The 12557-nt window shown below is 63.7% G+C and overlaps 1 protein-coding gene across 3 annotated transcripts in view; it reads right to left on the bottom strand.

The window, feature by feature from the left end:
* Nucleotides 1–2817: 2817 nt before the first annotated feature.
* Nucleotides 2818–12557, bottom strand: part of KLC4 (kinesin light chain 4) — a 56004-nt gene continuing 46264 nt past the window's right edge. For all 3 annotated transcript variants that reach the window (XM_075925927.1, XM_075925929.1, XM_075925928.1), the window contains 3 exons: nucleotides 5489–5613; nucleotides 4737–4794; nucleotides 2818–3791 (listed from right to left, as the gene is read on the bottom strand). In XM_075925927.1, the coding sequence (XP_075782042.1) occupies nucleotides 3702–3791; nucleotides 4737–4794; nucleotides 5489–5613 (273 nt within the window). In that variant the 3' untranslated portion in view covers nucleotides 2818–3701. The remainder of the gene's footprint in view (nucleotides 3792–4736; nucleotides 4795–5488; nucleotides 5614–12557) is intronic.

Raw genomic sequence — 12557 nt, 5'->3', positions numbered from 1 at the left:
CGGGGCCGGGGAGCGTGGGGGGGGGGGCTCGTGAGAGGGGGACACGGGCGGGGCCGGGGAGCGTGGGGGGGCTCGTGAGAGGGGGACACGGGCGGGGCCGGGGAGCGTGGCGGGGGCTCGTGAGAGGGGGACACGGGCGGGGCCGGGGAGCGTGGCGGGGGCTCGTGAGACGGGGACACGGGCGGGGCCGGGGAGCGTGGCGGGGGCTCGTGAGACGGGGACACGGGCGGGGCCGGGGAGCGTGGCGGCGCCTCGTGAGAGGGGGACACGGGCGGGGCCGGGGAGCGTGGCGGGGGCTCGTGAGACGGGGACACGGGCGGGGCCGGGGAGCGTGGCGGCGCCTCGTGAGAGGGGGACACGGGCGGGGCCGGGGAGCGTGGCGGGGGCTCGTGAGACGGGGACACGGGCGGGGCCGGGGAGCGTGGCGGCGCCTCGTGAGAGGGGGACACGGGCGGGGCCGGGGAGCGTGGCGGCGCCTCGTGAGAGGGGGACACGGGCGGGGCCGGGGAGCGTGGCGGCGCCTCGTGAGAGGGGGACACGGGCGGGGCCGGGGAGCGTGGCGGCGCCTCGTGAGAGGGGGACACGGGCGGGGCCGGGGAGCGTGGCGGCGCCTCGTGAGAGGGGGACACGGGCGGGGCCGGGGAGCGTGGGGGGGGCTCGTGAGAGGGGGACACGGGCGGGGCCGGGGAGCGTGGGGGGGGGCTCGTGAGACGGGGACACGGGCGGGGCCGGGGAGCGTGGCGGGGGCTCGTGAGAGGGGGACACGGGCGGGGCCGGGGAGCGTGGCGGGGGCTCGTGAGAGGGGGACACGGGCGGGGCCGGTGAGCGTGGCGGGGGCTCGTGAGAGGGGGACACGGGCGGGGCCGGGGAGCGTGGCGGGGGCTCGTGAGAGGGGGACACGGTCGGGGCCGGGGAGCGTGGGGGGGGCTCGTGAGAGGGGGACACGGGCGGGGCCGGGGAGCGTGGGGGGGGCTCGTGAGAGGGGGACACGGGCGGGGCCGGGGAGCGTGGCGGGGGCTCGTGAGAGGGGGACACGGGCGGGGCCGGAGAGCGTGGCGGGGGCTCGTGAGAGGGGTAACCTGGGCGCGGCCCCCAAGCTCCCGAGAGCGGCCTCAACGCCCCGAATTGTCAGACAAGCAGCCACCGCCATTCCCTGCGTCTGACCCGGGTCTCTGAGCCGCTGGGCCACGGCGTCGAGCTTTGCACCACGGCCGCGCGGGCCGGAGGCAGCCAGCCCTCTTGTGATATGGGAACTGAGTCGCTCCACGATCCAGAGCTTGGCTCACAATCCCACAGGGCTTGCAGTAAGATCAGGGGAGTTGGCAACACGGGCAGCCAGAACTAGAGACGAGGACGGAAGTCGGGGAAACAGGCAGCAAGATGGCAGCTGAAATTCAGCGGTGAAATATCCAGAGGAGTAGAGGGGCACAGTCTGGACTAGCCCTTCATGTTGCTGGATTCTGAGTGGCCTGTGCTACTTCAGGGACCAGACGTGCTCCATGGAGCCCTGGGCTCAGTGTGCAGCAGTGCTCCCGGAAGCAGTGGGGTGGAGGCCAATATGGCCTGTCATAGCCCATGCCATAAATGGCTCTGCCTCTCACCTGGACACTGTGCGCAGTTCAGGGCACCCCATTCCATGCAGGATACTACAGAACTAGAGAGGTTCAGAAAAGGGAAACGAGAATGACCAAGGACCAGGCACGCTCACACATGGAGAGGGTTGAACAGGCTGGGATTGATTACTATAATACGAGACAAGAGGGAACATGGTCCAAATCTATCAAATAATGACTGGGACAGAGAGGGGAGATCGGGAGCGTCTGTCTTTCCTCTTGACACAAGAACAATATGACGACATCAAAAGAAAATTAAAAACCAGTAAAAGGAAATATTCTGTCACCTAATGCAAAATTAGCCTGTGGAACTCATTGCCACATGATGCTGTTAAATCCCATGACATTTAGCAGCATTCATAAAAGGCCTCAGCATTCACTGGGTAACAGCATATGCAGTTATCATCATAAATGCCAAAACCAGCTGGAGTTTTGGAAGGAATATAAACCCAAATGCATAATGGCAGGAGCCAACCTCTCGCTAATAGGGTTAGGAGGATGCTTTCCCAAGGGCGGGGTATTCCACAGCTGCCAGTCAGAGACGGGTACCTGACACGATGGATCCCCAGCTGGATCCAGTGCTGAATGCCGAGTTTCGTTTGTTGTGCTGCAGTTTGCAGCTGGGGAGTTCAGGATGGAAGGCTGGAGAGACGGCCAGGCATTTCACCCCAGCACCTCCCACAATGTTTAACAGCAGCTGAGGGCAAGGGATCTATATGCAGAGACCAAGCCTCCCTCTCCGCTTGGCAGCATGGATCACAGCCTGACGGCTGAGTCTGCAGGCAGGGCTGGTCAGGTGCCAGTCCCCAGACCCCGGGCCTTGGCACGGACACGGACGCAGAGTCTTGTGGCTGGCCAGGCCTGGCCACTAGCAGTGGAGCTGGACAAGATTTTTCAGACAAAACTGCTTTCACCAGAAAATGGGCGTAGGGCAGGACGAAAACATTTCGCAGATTCGGCTCCATTTGCCAAACTGTTCCGGCCAACCCCGAGAAAGTCCAAACGTTTGTTCAGACCCACCTGGCGTGTCCAGTGTGACGTCCCCTGGATGATTTTCTGAACAGTAAAACCCCTCAAAACCCAGCTGCTCGGTTTGACCTGAAACAGCCTCTGTTTCCAGTTGAGCTGGCGAGGAGCCGCTGCCCGTGCTTGTGGTCGTGCCGCCAGCCTGCCCTCCCCCATGGCTCCAAGGCGCTCACCACAGTCATTTTGATGATTTTTTATTTAATAAAATAAAGTACCACAATCAGAGGTGACTCACGGGTAAGGAGGGCCCTGCCAGCTCCTCCGAGCCCTGCACTGCTCTCTCCATGCTGAGGCAGACGCAGGCCCCGCCAGAACAGGACTCGGGCTGGAAGTGCTCCTAGGCACCGGGGTCTCCAATGGGCTGTAGAGATCTGGACACACTCCCAAGGGGTCAGCGCCTGCCCTCGAAGCCTGGGCCGAGCCACACACAACTCCCTGGGGAGGCTGCAGGGTTGCCATGACCCTTCCAGCCTCCTCCTCTGGTTCCCAGGCTGCTGCATTGGAAGAACCAGCTGGCTGGGGACTGAGGTCTAAGGAGAGGGCAGTGCTGAGGGCAGCATAGCTGGGGGTGGGGAAGGCACCTGCAGGAGCACCCAGGGAGCGACTCTCGGCCAGCCGCAGCCTGGGAGAAGGGCTGGCACTAGCCCCAGGGTGTGGGGAGTCTGCATCCCTCTGCGCTGATGGCCAGAGCCACAAGTACGTGCTGCAGCGGCTCATCGCTGAGCACCCACGGCTCTAAGTGCTGCCCCCAAAGCTGCGAGTCCCTGGCGAGCCCCAGGCAGGCAGCGGGACGCTCTCCTCACAGGCCATGTTGCCCTGTGGCTAGTGCTCCCCGTGCCGCACAGGCACAGCTTTCCCAGGGCGGTGTCTGAGACAGGGCAGGCTGGAGCTCCGGGCCGCGGAGAGGAGCAGAGCCAGGCCGGAGTACGTCGGAGACCGGAGCAGCCGGAGTGTCAGGCAGTGCGGGGCCCTGGTCCTGGCACTGGTGCCACAGGGCACAGGCAAGCAGCAGGGCATCTGAGACGGAGCCAGGAGGGGTGCAGGGAAGAGCCCGGAGGCGGGTCAGTTGGAGGTGAGCAGGGAGCTGTGTGAGGACAGATCCAGACTGCTGGCACTGAGGCCTCTGCTCTGAGCCCGGAGGCCTGGGGAACCCTGAAAACAAACCACACTGCTTAGGGTCCCATGTTCCCGGCATGCAGGCCCCTGCCCCGCCTGCCCTGCTCTGAGCCCGGAGGCCTGGGGAACCCTGAAAACAAACCACACTGCTTAGGGTCCCACGTCCCCGGCATGCAGGCCCCTGCCCCGCCTGCCCTGCTCTGAGCCCGGAGGCCTGGGGAACCCTGAAAACAAACCACACTGCTTAGGGTCCCACGTCCCCGGCATGCAGGCCCCTGCCCCGCCTGCCCTGCTCTGAGCCCGGAGGCCTGGGGAACCCTGAAAACAAACCACACTGCTTAGGGTCCCACGTCCCCGGCATGCAGGCCCCTGCCCCGCCTGCCCTGCTCTGAGCTGAGCCCAAGGGCAGGCGTTCAGGTGTCGTTCGCAGGAACGCTCAGCCGCTGGCACGCAGCCCTCCTGCATCCCCCCCCGAGACCAGTGTGCTCCAGCCCTGCGCCGCAGTCACACGGGGGACTTGGCCCAGACACGGCGCACGTGGCCCGGGCTTTGGTTGGGCACAGGGCTGGCTCCTACTGAGCGCTGCTGCCCAGCTGCGAGGCCTGGCCCCTGCAGTGCTGCGGGTCCCCACCCTCCCAGTCAGTCCTGGGCCTGCAGCAAAGCCAGGGCACCCAGCTCCACTCCAGAGCTGCAAGAGCCCCAGGTCCTCGTTCCGCGTCTCGGAACCGTTCAGGCTATTCCTGTCCATGGGCGTTTCCCCCCCCCGGCTCTGCCCCTGCTCCGCTTGTGAGCCCAAGCTGGCCTGGCACAACCCCGGGCTGTTTCCTTAGCATCTCCCTCCTCATCTCGCCTTTGCCCTGGGTCTTCCCGCCCCTGCTGCAGTCCCCGTCCCCCACCCTGCGTGGCAGAACACCGGCTCAGCTCCCCGTGGCTGGGGGCGGGCAGCCTGCTGCTGGCGGGCTGGGCTTGCTGCTGTCTCACCTGGAAGGAATCGTCGCTGGATTTATTCAGGAAGTTTAGCGAGGCTGCTCGTTTCATGCTAGGAGAAAGAGAACAGACGTGAGCAGCGAGCTCAGCCCCTGCCAGGGGTACAGCCTCCCCCCCTCGGCCTGGCAGCCACCCCATCTCCACCTCCAACAGCACTGGGGCAGAGGAGCGGGGCTTGGCCGGACGTGATCTCCTTGGCAGTCCCTAGCTCCCCAAGGGGAGGAAGCCCCGGCCCCAGCTCCGGGCACATCCCCGCAGCCCCTCCTAGTGCGCCGCGGCTCCACCTCTCCCCATACGGACACCTTGCCTCCCCTGCTTCCTCTGGGCTCAGCCTGCTGTCGCTCGGGTGTGACTGAATGGAGGGAGCCGTCTCCTGGCTGCTGCCGCCCCACAAGGCTGGGGGGCTCTGTGCAGGGACCTGCTCCCCAAGGCCGAGCCCCTGGCATAGAATCCTAGAACCCGGGGGTGGGCAGAGACCTCAGGAGGCATCAAGTCCAGCCCCCTGCCCAAAGCAGGACCAGCCCCAACTAAATCATCCCAGCCAGGGCTTGGTCAAGCCGGGACGTAAATGCCTCTAGGGATGGAGATTCCACCCCTCCCTAGGGACCAATCCCGGCGCTTCCCCACCCGCCTAGTTTGTCCTAATATCCAGCCGAGACCTCCCCCACCAACCGGAGCCTGGTTCCCGCTGCCCCCTGCCACTGGTCTGAGAGGAGCAACGGGGGTGAGCATTGGGAGACCCCTACTTTGTGTTCCTGGGCTCCAGGGGGCCGTTCCCCTGCAGCTTCCTGACTAGCATTTCACTGCTCCTCCTGAGCACCTCGCGGATCTTCCCCAGCGAGCCGCTGTGCTGCAGGGTCCCGGTGCCGTCCTGCAGAGAGGGAGACAGCCAGCAGGGGGCGGTGAGGGCTGAGGCGTGCAGGGGCAACCCCCCCCCCCCCCCCCGGCTCAGTAGGGTCTAGCTCCTTGGCAAGTCACACTGCAAATGGCACTGATCCCCACTGAACCGGCACCCTCGGCCCGCCCTCAGCGCCAGCAGCGAGCCGGGCAAGCCCCGGACGGGCTAATCGCAGCCCCGCACTGACGCCCGGCAGTGTCGCTCAGCGCAGGGAATGCAGCCCGACACCGACCCAGCCTAGGCGGGAGGCAGGGGTGAGGCTGTGGTGTGAGCCCCCCTCCCCGATAGCTCCCCGTGGCAGGAGCAGGCGCCACGCCCCAGGAGCCCAAGCGGTGGAGACTGCGCCCCTTGGCAAGCCAACGCCGGAGTGGGCACAGGCCGCCGGCTTCCCCAGGAGGGCTCTGGGCCGGGCTCGCCGCGAGGGCAGGGGCCGCGAGGGCTGGCGCTCTCTGAGGAGCAGGCTGGCAGTAGCCATGCCCTGGGACGTGCTGAATGGAGTTTTGAGTTCACCCTAGCTCGCTCCTCTCCACCCTATTCCCTTCCATCAGGCCTGGCTGTGGGCCGACTCCTCCCCTGGCCTTCCCCCACTCCCAGCGCCTGCAGGAGGGGCAAGAGATTGCTGTCCTGGCCCCGCCCAAGCAGGCCCCCCCCAGCCAGGGGCCAGAGCCCGTGTGCTGGGCTGAGGAACAAGCTGGGTGCCCCTCTCCGAAGGCTGGGTGTGCTCGGCTCTCGTGCTGCCCTGCTACAACTCGCTCCCCTGGCATCTCTGTGCCACGGGGGCTGTTCACTGCCCTGGGAGCGCTGTGGCCGGCCGTGGCTTCTCTTGCAGCCTGCTGGCCTGTGGCCCTGGCGCCCGGGTTCTTGGTGAAACGCTCCTCTCCGGATGCCTTGGACCGAGATCGGGCAGAACGCAGAGAGAGCACATGCCCAGCATGGGGGTGGGACCCACTGGGGGGCCACAAGGGGCTGAGGATCCTATCTGGGCAACCCGAAGGGGATGCGACCCACTGTCCTGGGCCACAGAGAGTTTTGGGTCGCAGCCCCACAGCCCTGGGCCACAGGGAGTCGTGGGTCACAGACCCGCTGCCTTGGGCCACAGGGAGTCGTGGGCCGCAGTCCCGGGCCACAGGGAGTCATGGGCCGCAGCCCCACTGTCCTGGGCCACGGGAGTCATGGGCCGCAGCCCCACTGTCCTGGGCCACGGGAGTCGTGGGCCGCAGCCCCGCTGCCCCGGGCCACGGGAGTCGTGGGTCGCAGCCCCGCTGCCCCGGGCCACGGGAGTCGTGGATCGCAGCCCCGCTGCCCCGGGCCACGGGAGTCGTGGATCGCAGCCCCTCTGCCCTGGGCCACAGGGAGTCGTGGGTCGCAGCCCCTCTGCCCTGGGCCACAGGGAGTCATGGGCCGCAGCCCCACTGCCCTGGGCCACAGGGAGTCGTGGATCGCAGCCCCACTGTCCTGGGCCACGGGAGTCGTGGATTGCAGCCCTGCTGCCCCGGGCCACGGGAGTCGTGGATCGCAGCCCCTCTGCCCTGGGCCACAGGGAGTCGTGGGTCGCAGCCCCTCTGCCCTGGGCCACAGGGAGTCGTGGGTCGCAGCCCCGCTGTCCTGGGCCACGGGAGTCGTGGATCGCAGCCCCTCTGCCCTGGGCCACAGGGAGTCGTGGGTCGCAGCCCCGCTGTCCTGGGCCACGGGAGTCGTGGATCGCAGCCCCGCTGTCCTGGGCCACGGGAGTTGTGGATCGCAGCCCCGCTGTCCTGGGCCACAGGGAGTCGTGGATTGCAGCCCCGCTGCCCCGGGCCACGGGAGTCGTGGATCGCAGCCCCTCTGCCCTGGGCCACAGGGAGTCGTGGGTCGCAGCCCCGCTGTCCCGGGCCACAGGGAGTCATGGGTCGCAGCCCCGCTGTCCTGGGCCACGGGAGTCGTGGATCGCAGCCCCACTGTCCTGGGCCACGGGAGTCGTGGATCGCAGCCCCTCTGTCCTGGGCCACAGGGAGTCGTGGGTCGCAGCCCCGCTGTCCTGGGCCACGGGAGTCGTGGATCGCAGCCCCGCTGTCCCGGGCCACAGGGAGTTGTGGATCGCAGCCCCGCTGCCCCGGGCCACAGGGAGTCGTGGGTCGCAGCCCCACTGTCCTGGGCCACAGGGAGTCGTGGGTCGCAGCCCCACTGTCCCGGGCCACAGGGAGTCGTGGGTCGCAGCCCCACTGCCCTGGGAAGCCTGCCAGTAGGATTACCAGTTGGCTGATATTTGACTGGCCTGGCCAGTGTTATATGGATTTGCCAGTTGCCCAAAACATGATGTAATCTCCCCGGTTGCTTTATATGGGCTTGAGGGTTTCCATTCTCACCATACCCGGGGATACGCTCGCGAGGTGTCTGTTCCACTACAGGTGCTACAATGATAGTCACAAATAAGCGACTGCTGGGAATGGCCAAAGCAAGCAGCACACACTTGGAGGAATGGATTTCCTGTATGGGGCGAGTTGCAAAGCATCCACACTCAAGTCAAACGGGATCAGTGGCGGGTGGGGAACCAGCCCCAGGCAGACGGGCACAAGGAAAGGCGCAGGGAGAAACACGCCCCCAGGGAGACACTGCTGTTCTCAGTCATGTCTAGCCGTGTTCCCCTCCCCATGCAGCTGGGGGGGCTGCAGAGCTGCCCTGTGGGTGGGGGTGTGGTGGGTCTGCCTTGTGTGGGGGTTGCTGTGTTTTTGCCTTTTGCCCACCGGGCAGGCCGGCTTCCCTCCCCCCTTACAGGAGCTGATCAGATGGGCCCTGCTGTCCCGCGGCAGAGGGCAAGGCTGGCACCCAGAGCGGCAGTGCCCCAGGTCACCCGGAGCGGGGAAGACAACATGGCAATTGGCAGGCCAGCTTGGAGCAGGGGCCCGTCTCGACACTGGCCAGGACCAGCGGCTGCGAGGGAGAGGCAAGCTGCCCCCAGCCTGACGCCCGTTGCCTACACTTGGCCTGCCTTGCCCGCCCCCTCCTGGGAGCAGGCAGAGTTGTGCCCAGGCTGAGCACCGAGCAGAGCCCGCCGGAGACCGTCCCTGCCGCGCACGCCACTGCTCCCCTCTGCTCGGACTTGGTACGGCCCGCGCAGCTGGGCACCTGACGCCCTGACACGGGGTCTGGGGCGCTGCCGAAGCTTTGAGTTGTGACCGCCCCTCACTCCAGCTGTGACCCGGGCCAGAGAAGAGCCCAGCCCTTTCCCAGGCCCCTGCTCTTCGCATCCCCCAGGTCGGGCAGAGGCCCCCGCGCCAGTGGGGCTGGGGGAGTCTCGCCTTTGTTCCGCTGTGAACCGTCCCCCTTCCAGTTTAATGAGCAGCCCCTCACTCTTGTGCTGCAGAGCTGGCCTGCCCAGCCTCGCCCTGGCCCTGCCTTTTGTCCCGCACCCCTCCAATCCAGCTCCTCTCTGGGGCAAACAAAGCGCGTGTGGACAAGGAGGCGCTCGGGGGCTGTACCTGCGGTAAGACACGTTCCCCTGGGCTAGGGTGGGGAACAGCTAGCTGCTCCAAACGGACGCCTCAGGCCGGATCAGCGCCTGGACCGGCCCAGGGTCCCAGCTCTCACACCAGCCAGGGGCACCAATTCAGAGGGGAGTCCCCAAAACCGATAAAGGACAACGGAGGACAGCCTGTGCAGGAGTGTCTCCTGCAGCCCGGGCAGTCGGATTCTATCCCTCTCCTGGCTCGTCCCTAGGGAGGCCAGGCCAGTTATTCCTGTCACGAGATGGCCACTGTGCTAGTCGCTGCTCTACGATCTCGGCGTAGCACTCCCTCTAATTCGTCTCTACTCTCACTAATCGCTCAGACTCGGTGGTCCCCACCTGCGGTTTTTCCAGGCCTCTAATAATTTGATGCCCCTCTCCAAAGCTCTTCTATTTCCGCTCTCCCGTTTTCTAAGCAGAGGGACCCACATCGTGCACAGCTGCCACAGGTGACAGCGTACCATGGGTTCATGCAAAGCAGGGCTGCTCCACACATGGCCCGTGGTGTGGTTTGGGTTTACGCGGGGCTCAACACCTGGTGGGAGCCGGAATAAAGAAGTAGTCAGTAGAATGGTCTTCTGCATTTTACTAGTTAAACTCCTGGACTGGCATTGCTCATTGGAAGTGCTGCCATATGGGTGGAAATTGGGTAACTGGCATTTTAGTAATATCAGCAGAACTGACTTCAATGGGGCCTGCGTGTTGTGCAGTCTTGCCTTAGTCTTTGTATTCATGCCTGTCAGTGTGAAAAGTTATTTGCATATATATGTGCATGTACAGGCAGCCACACTTCAGTTGCAGCCCTTGGCATGTGCTGAGAGTCACTGTGGCCCCTGGGGCTCCACAGTTGAGTGGCCCTGCTGTAAAGCCAGCAGAACGCTAGCGCTGTGACTTGCCGCTCCACTCGTCTGCATTCCGGAGCCCTTCACTAAGGAGGCCGGCCCGCTCTCTTTCCCAGGCGGCTCTGGTTAATTCAGCGGCCAGGCTGCTGGAGGAATCATTCAGACTCCTTGGATCTGTCAGCACTGAATAGCGTTACCATGGTGCGGCCCAGGCTCCTAGCGAGGCTGAGTCCCTAGGGGGTCCCTCCTACTTCTCTCTAGTCCCAATAAAGCTAAACGTGACCCAGTGGCACACGGCTGCACAAATTCTGAGCAGAGGGAAGATGTCGATTTTTAACAGAGGAGTTAACCCTTATAACCAGGTACCCAGGGTTGTGGTGGGTTCTGCAGCCCTGGCTATTTTCCAAGCAAGAGCCTATGGCCTGTGCTATACAGGTCAGACCAGATCAGCACAATGGCTCTGTCTGGCCTGGGAACCTATGAACTGTCTCTGCAGAAGCCATGCTGTTAGCCCCACACATCTAATATTCACCGAGGAGTCGGAGCATTCCACTTTGAATTATACTTTCAATCTAGTTAGCTGACAGGCCTGGGTCTGTAATTTGCAGGAACATCCCGGAGCCTTTGTAAAAACAGAAAATATCGTTCCTGTCTCCCAGCCCTCTGGTACAGCAGCTAACTTCAGGGGCGAGGGGCTAGCAGCCACTAAGGGCCTGGGTTTAGGGGGACTCTTCTGCTCAAGCTACCCACTAATTGTCCTTTTGGGGAATCTCCTCTGAACTGGTGTCCCTTCTTAGCCACTCTCAGGGTATGTCTACACTGCAACACTATTCCAAATTAACTTAGCCCATGTCTACATGGCAGGCAGTTATTTCCAAATAGTGTCAAAATACTGTCAAGCTGGAGGACTGCTTACTCCGACTCCGGTAACCCTCGCTGTGCGAGGAATAAGGGACGTGGGAGGAAGAGGGCTCTATTTCAAAATAAGTGCTGAGTAGATGCTCCCAATTTCGAAATAAGCTATGCAATTGACGTAGCTCATTTCGAGTTTAGCCCTGCAGCGTAGACGCACCTTTGGGCTAGGTCTACACTATAGGTTGTTTTGGGAAAAAGCTACACAAATTGCGCTCTGCAGTCTAGATGGGACCAAATGGCGGAAAAGCCTCCTCTCTTGGCAGAGCCCTTATCCCTGGTAGAACGAGGAACACAGGGCTCCCCGAAAGAGCGCATTTGCTCTTCTGCAATAAAAAGCGGCCGAGCAAACGCATTCTTTGGACGCGGTGGAGTTCTTCTGGGATAACTCTAGTATCCCGGCAAGCCTCTGCAGTCTAGATGTACCCTTAGAGACGGGCCCCCCTAGGGCAATCGTTTGTCCTAATATCCAACTTGAGACCATTGAGGGCCAGGGTGGGAGTCTCCACAGCATCTTCAGCCATGAAGACAGGTGAAGAAACCCTTTAGTTTCTCAGCCACACCCTTCTCTTCTGCAGCGGCTCCCTGGCTCCAGGGGCCCAGCGGCCTCACGCTGCTCCTGCTTGTGATCTGTACAGTTCTCCTGGTTTCTTGTTAATACTTTTGGGCAGACCCCTCCCCACGCTGCGCCACAGGAGCGGAGCTAGGCTGGCTGGTGCCCAGAGAGAGGGGAGGGAGCAGGGCCGGTGCTCTCCAGCCCCCACGGTCCTTCACAGTAACGGGGAGGGGCAGATAAGCCCTTGAGTAAAGCATCCGGGTTGGAAAATGGAGACAGCGGTCTCCTTCCTCCGGGAAGTCCCTCAGGGCAGGTGGGGGAGTCTCAGTGCCCTGGTTGTAGAGACTAAAGCGGGTCTCTGGCCCGGCAGAGCCCTTACGGGACATTACCCAGCAGCCTGCTGCAAAGGAGGCTGGGCTGCTGGGCCTGAGCAGATGCCGCCAAGAAAGAAGGCAGAGCAAGCCCCTTGAGGGCAGCTGCTCCGAGGCCAGCGGCGAAGCCGGTCGTGGGAGGGGAGGGGAGGGGAGGGGGTGGGCTGGAGGGAAGATCTCTGCCTGAGCCCAGCCTGCCCGTGGAGAGGTTTCAGACAGCCACCCAGGCTGACTGAGAGCCGCCCTGTGGGCAAGGCGCCACGCCATCCCGTGGCCAGTGGCTAAGTCCCACCTTCTTTCCACTCTGAATTTGCTTCAGTCTCCAGCAACTGTCTCTCGCGCTGCCTTTGCCTTCCAACCTCTGACTCATCTGCCCGGGGCTTGGTCACTAGGAATACGAGGCGGGAGTGTCTGGGGAGGGCACCCAGGGTGGCTCCAGGCCGTTAGACAGACTTGTAGGCAGTGCTGGGGAGGAGTCTGCTCTTGGCACGGAGTGGCAGCAGGAAGGGAAGGAATAAGCCCCAAGTCTGCGCTCAGGGGGAGCTTCAGCATCTCCAGGCAGAGAGAGGCTAAGAAGGGGAAGGGTTCTGTTTTCCTGGCTCTGGGGCTGGATGTGCCTGGGACAGCCTCTCCAGCAGGGCTGAGGGGGCTCCCCCCGAACCCAAGTGCTGCTGGCCCGCCCAGAAAACTCCCAAGAGTGCAGGCGGGGTGGGGGTGTCTTTGAACCGGGTGCAGGAGAGACACAGTGCAGA

This window comes from Pelodiscus sinensis, chromosome 3, assembly GCF_049634645.1.
Source record: "Pelodiscus sinensis isolate JC-2024 chromosome 3, ASM4963464v1, whole genome shotgun sequence".
In the NCBI taxonomy this organism is placed as follows: domain Eukaryota; kingdom Metazoa; phylum Chordata; order Testudines; family Trionychidae; genus Pelodiscus; species Pelodiscus sinensis.
This window is presented reverse-complemented; position numbering and strand designations above follow the sequence as displayed.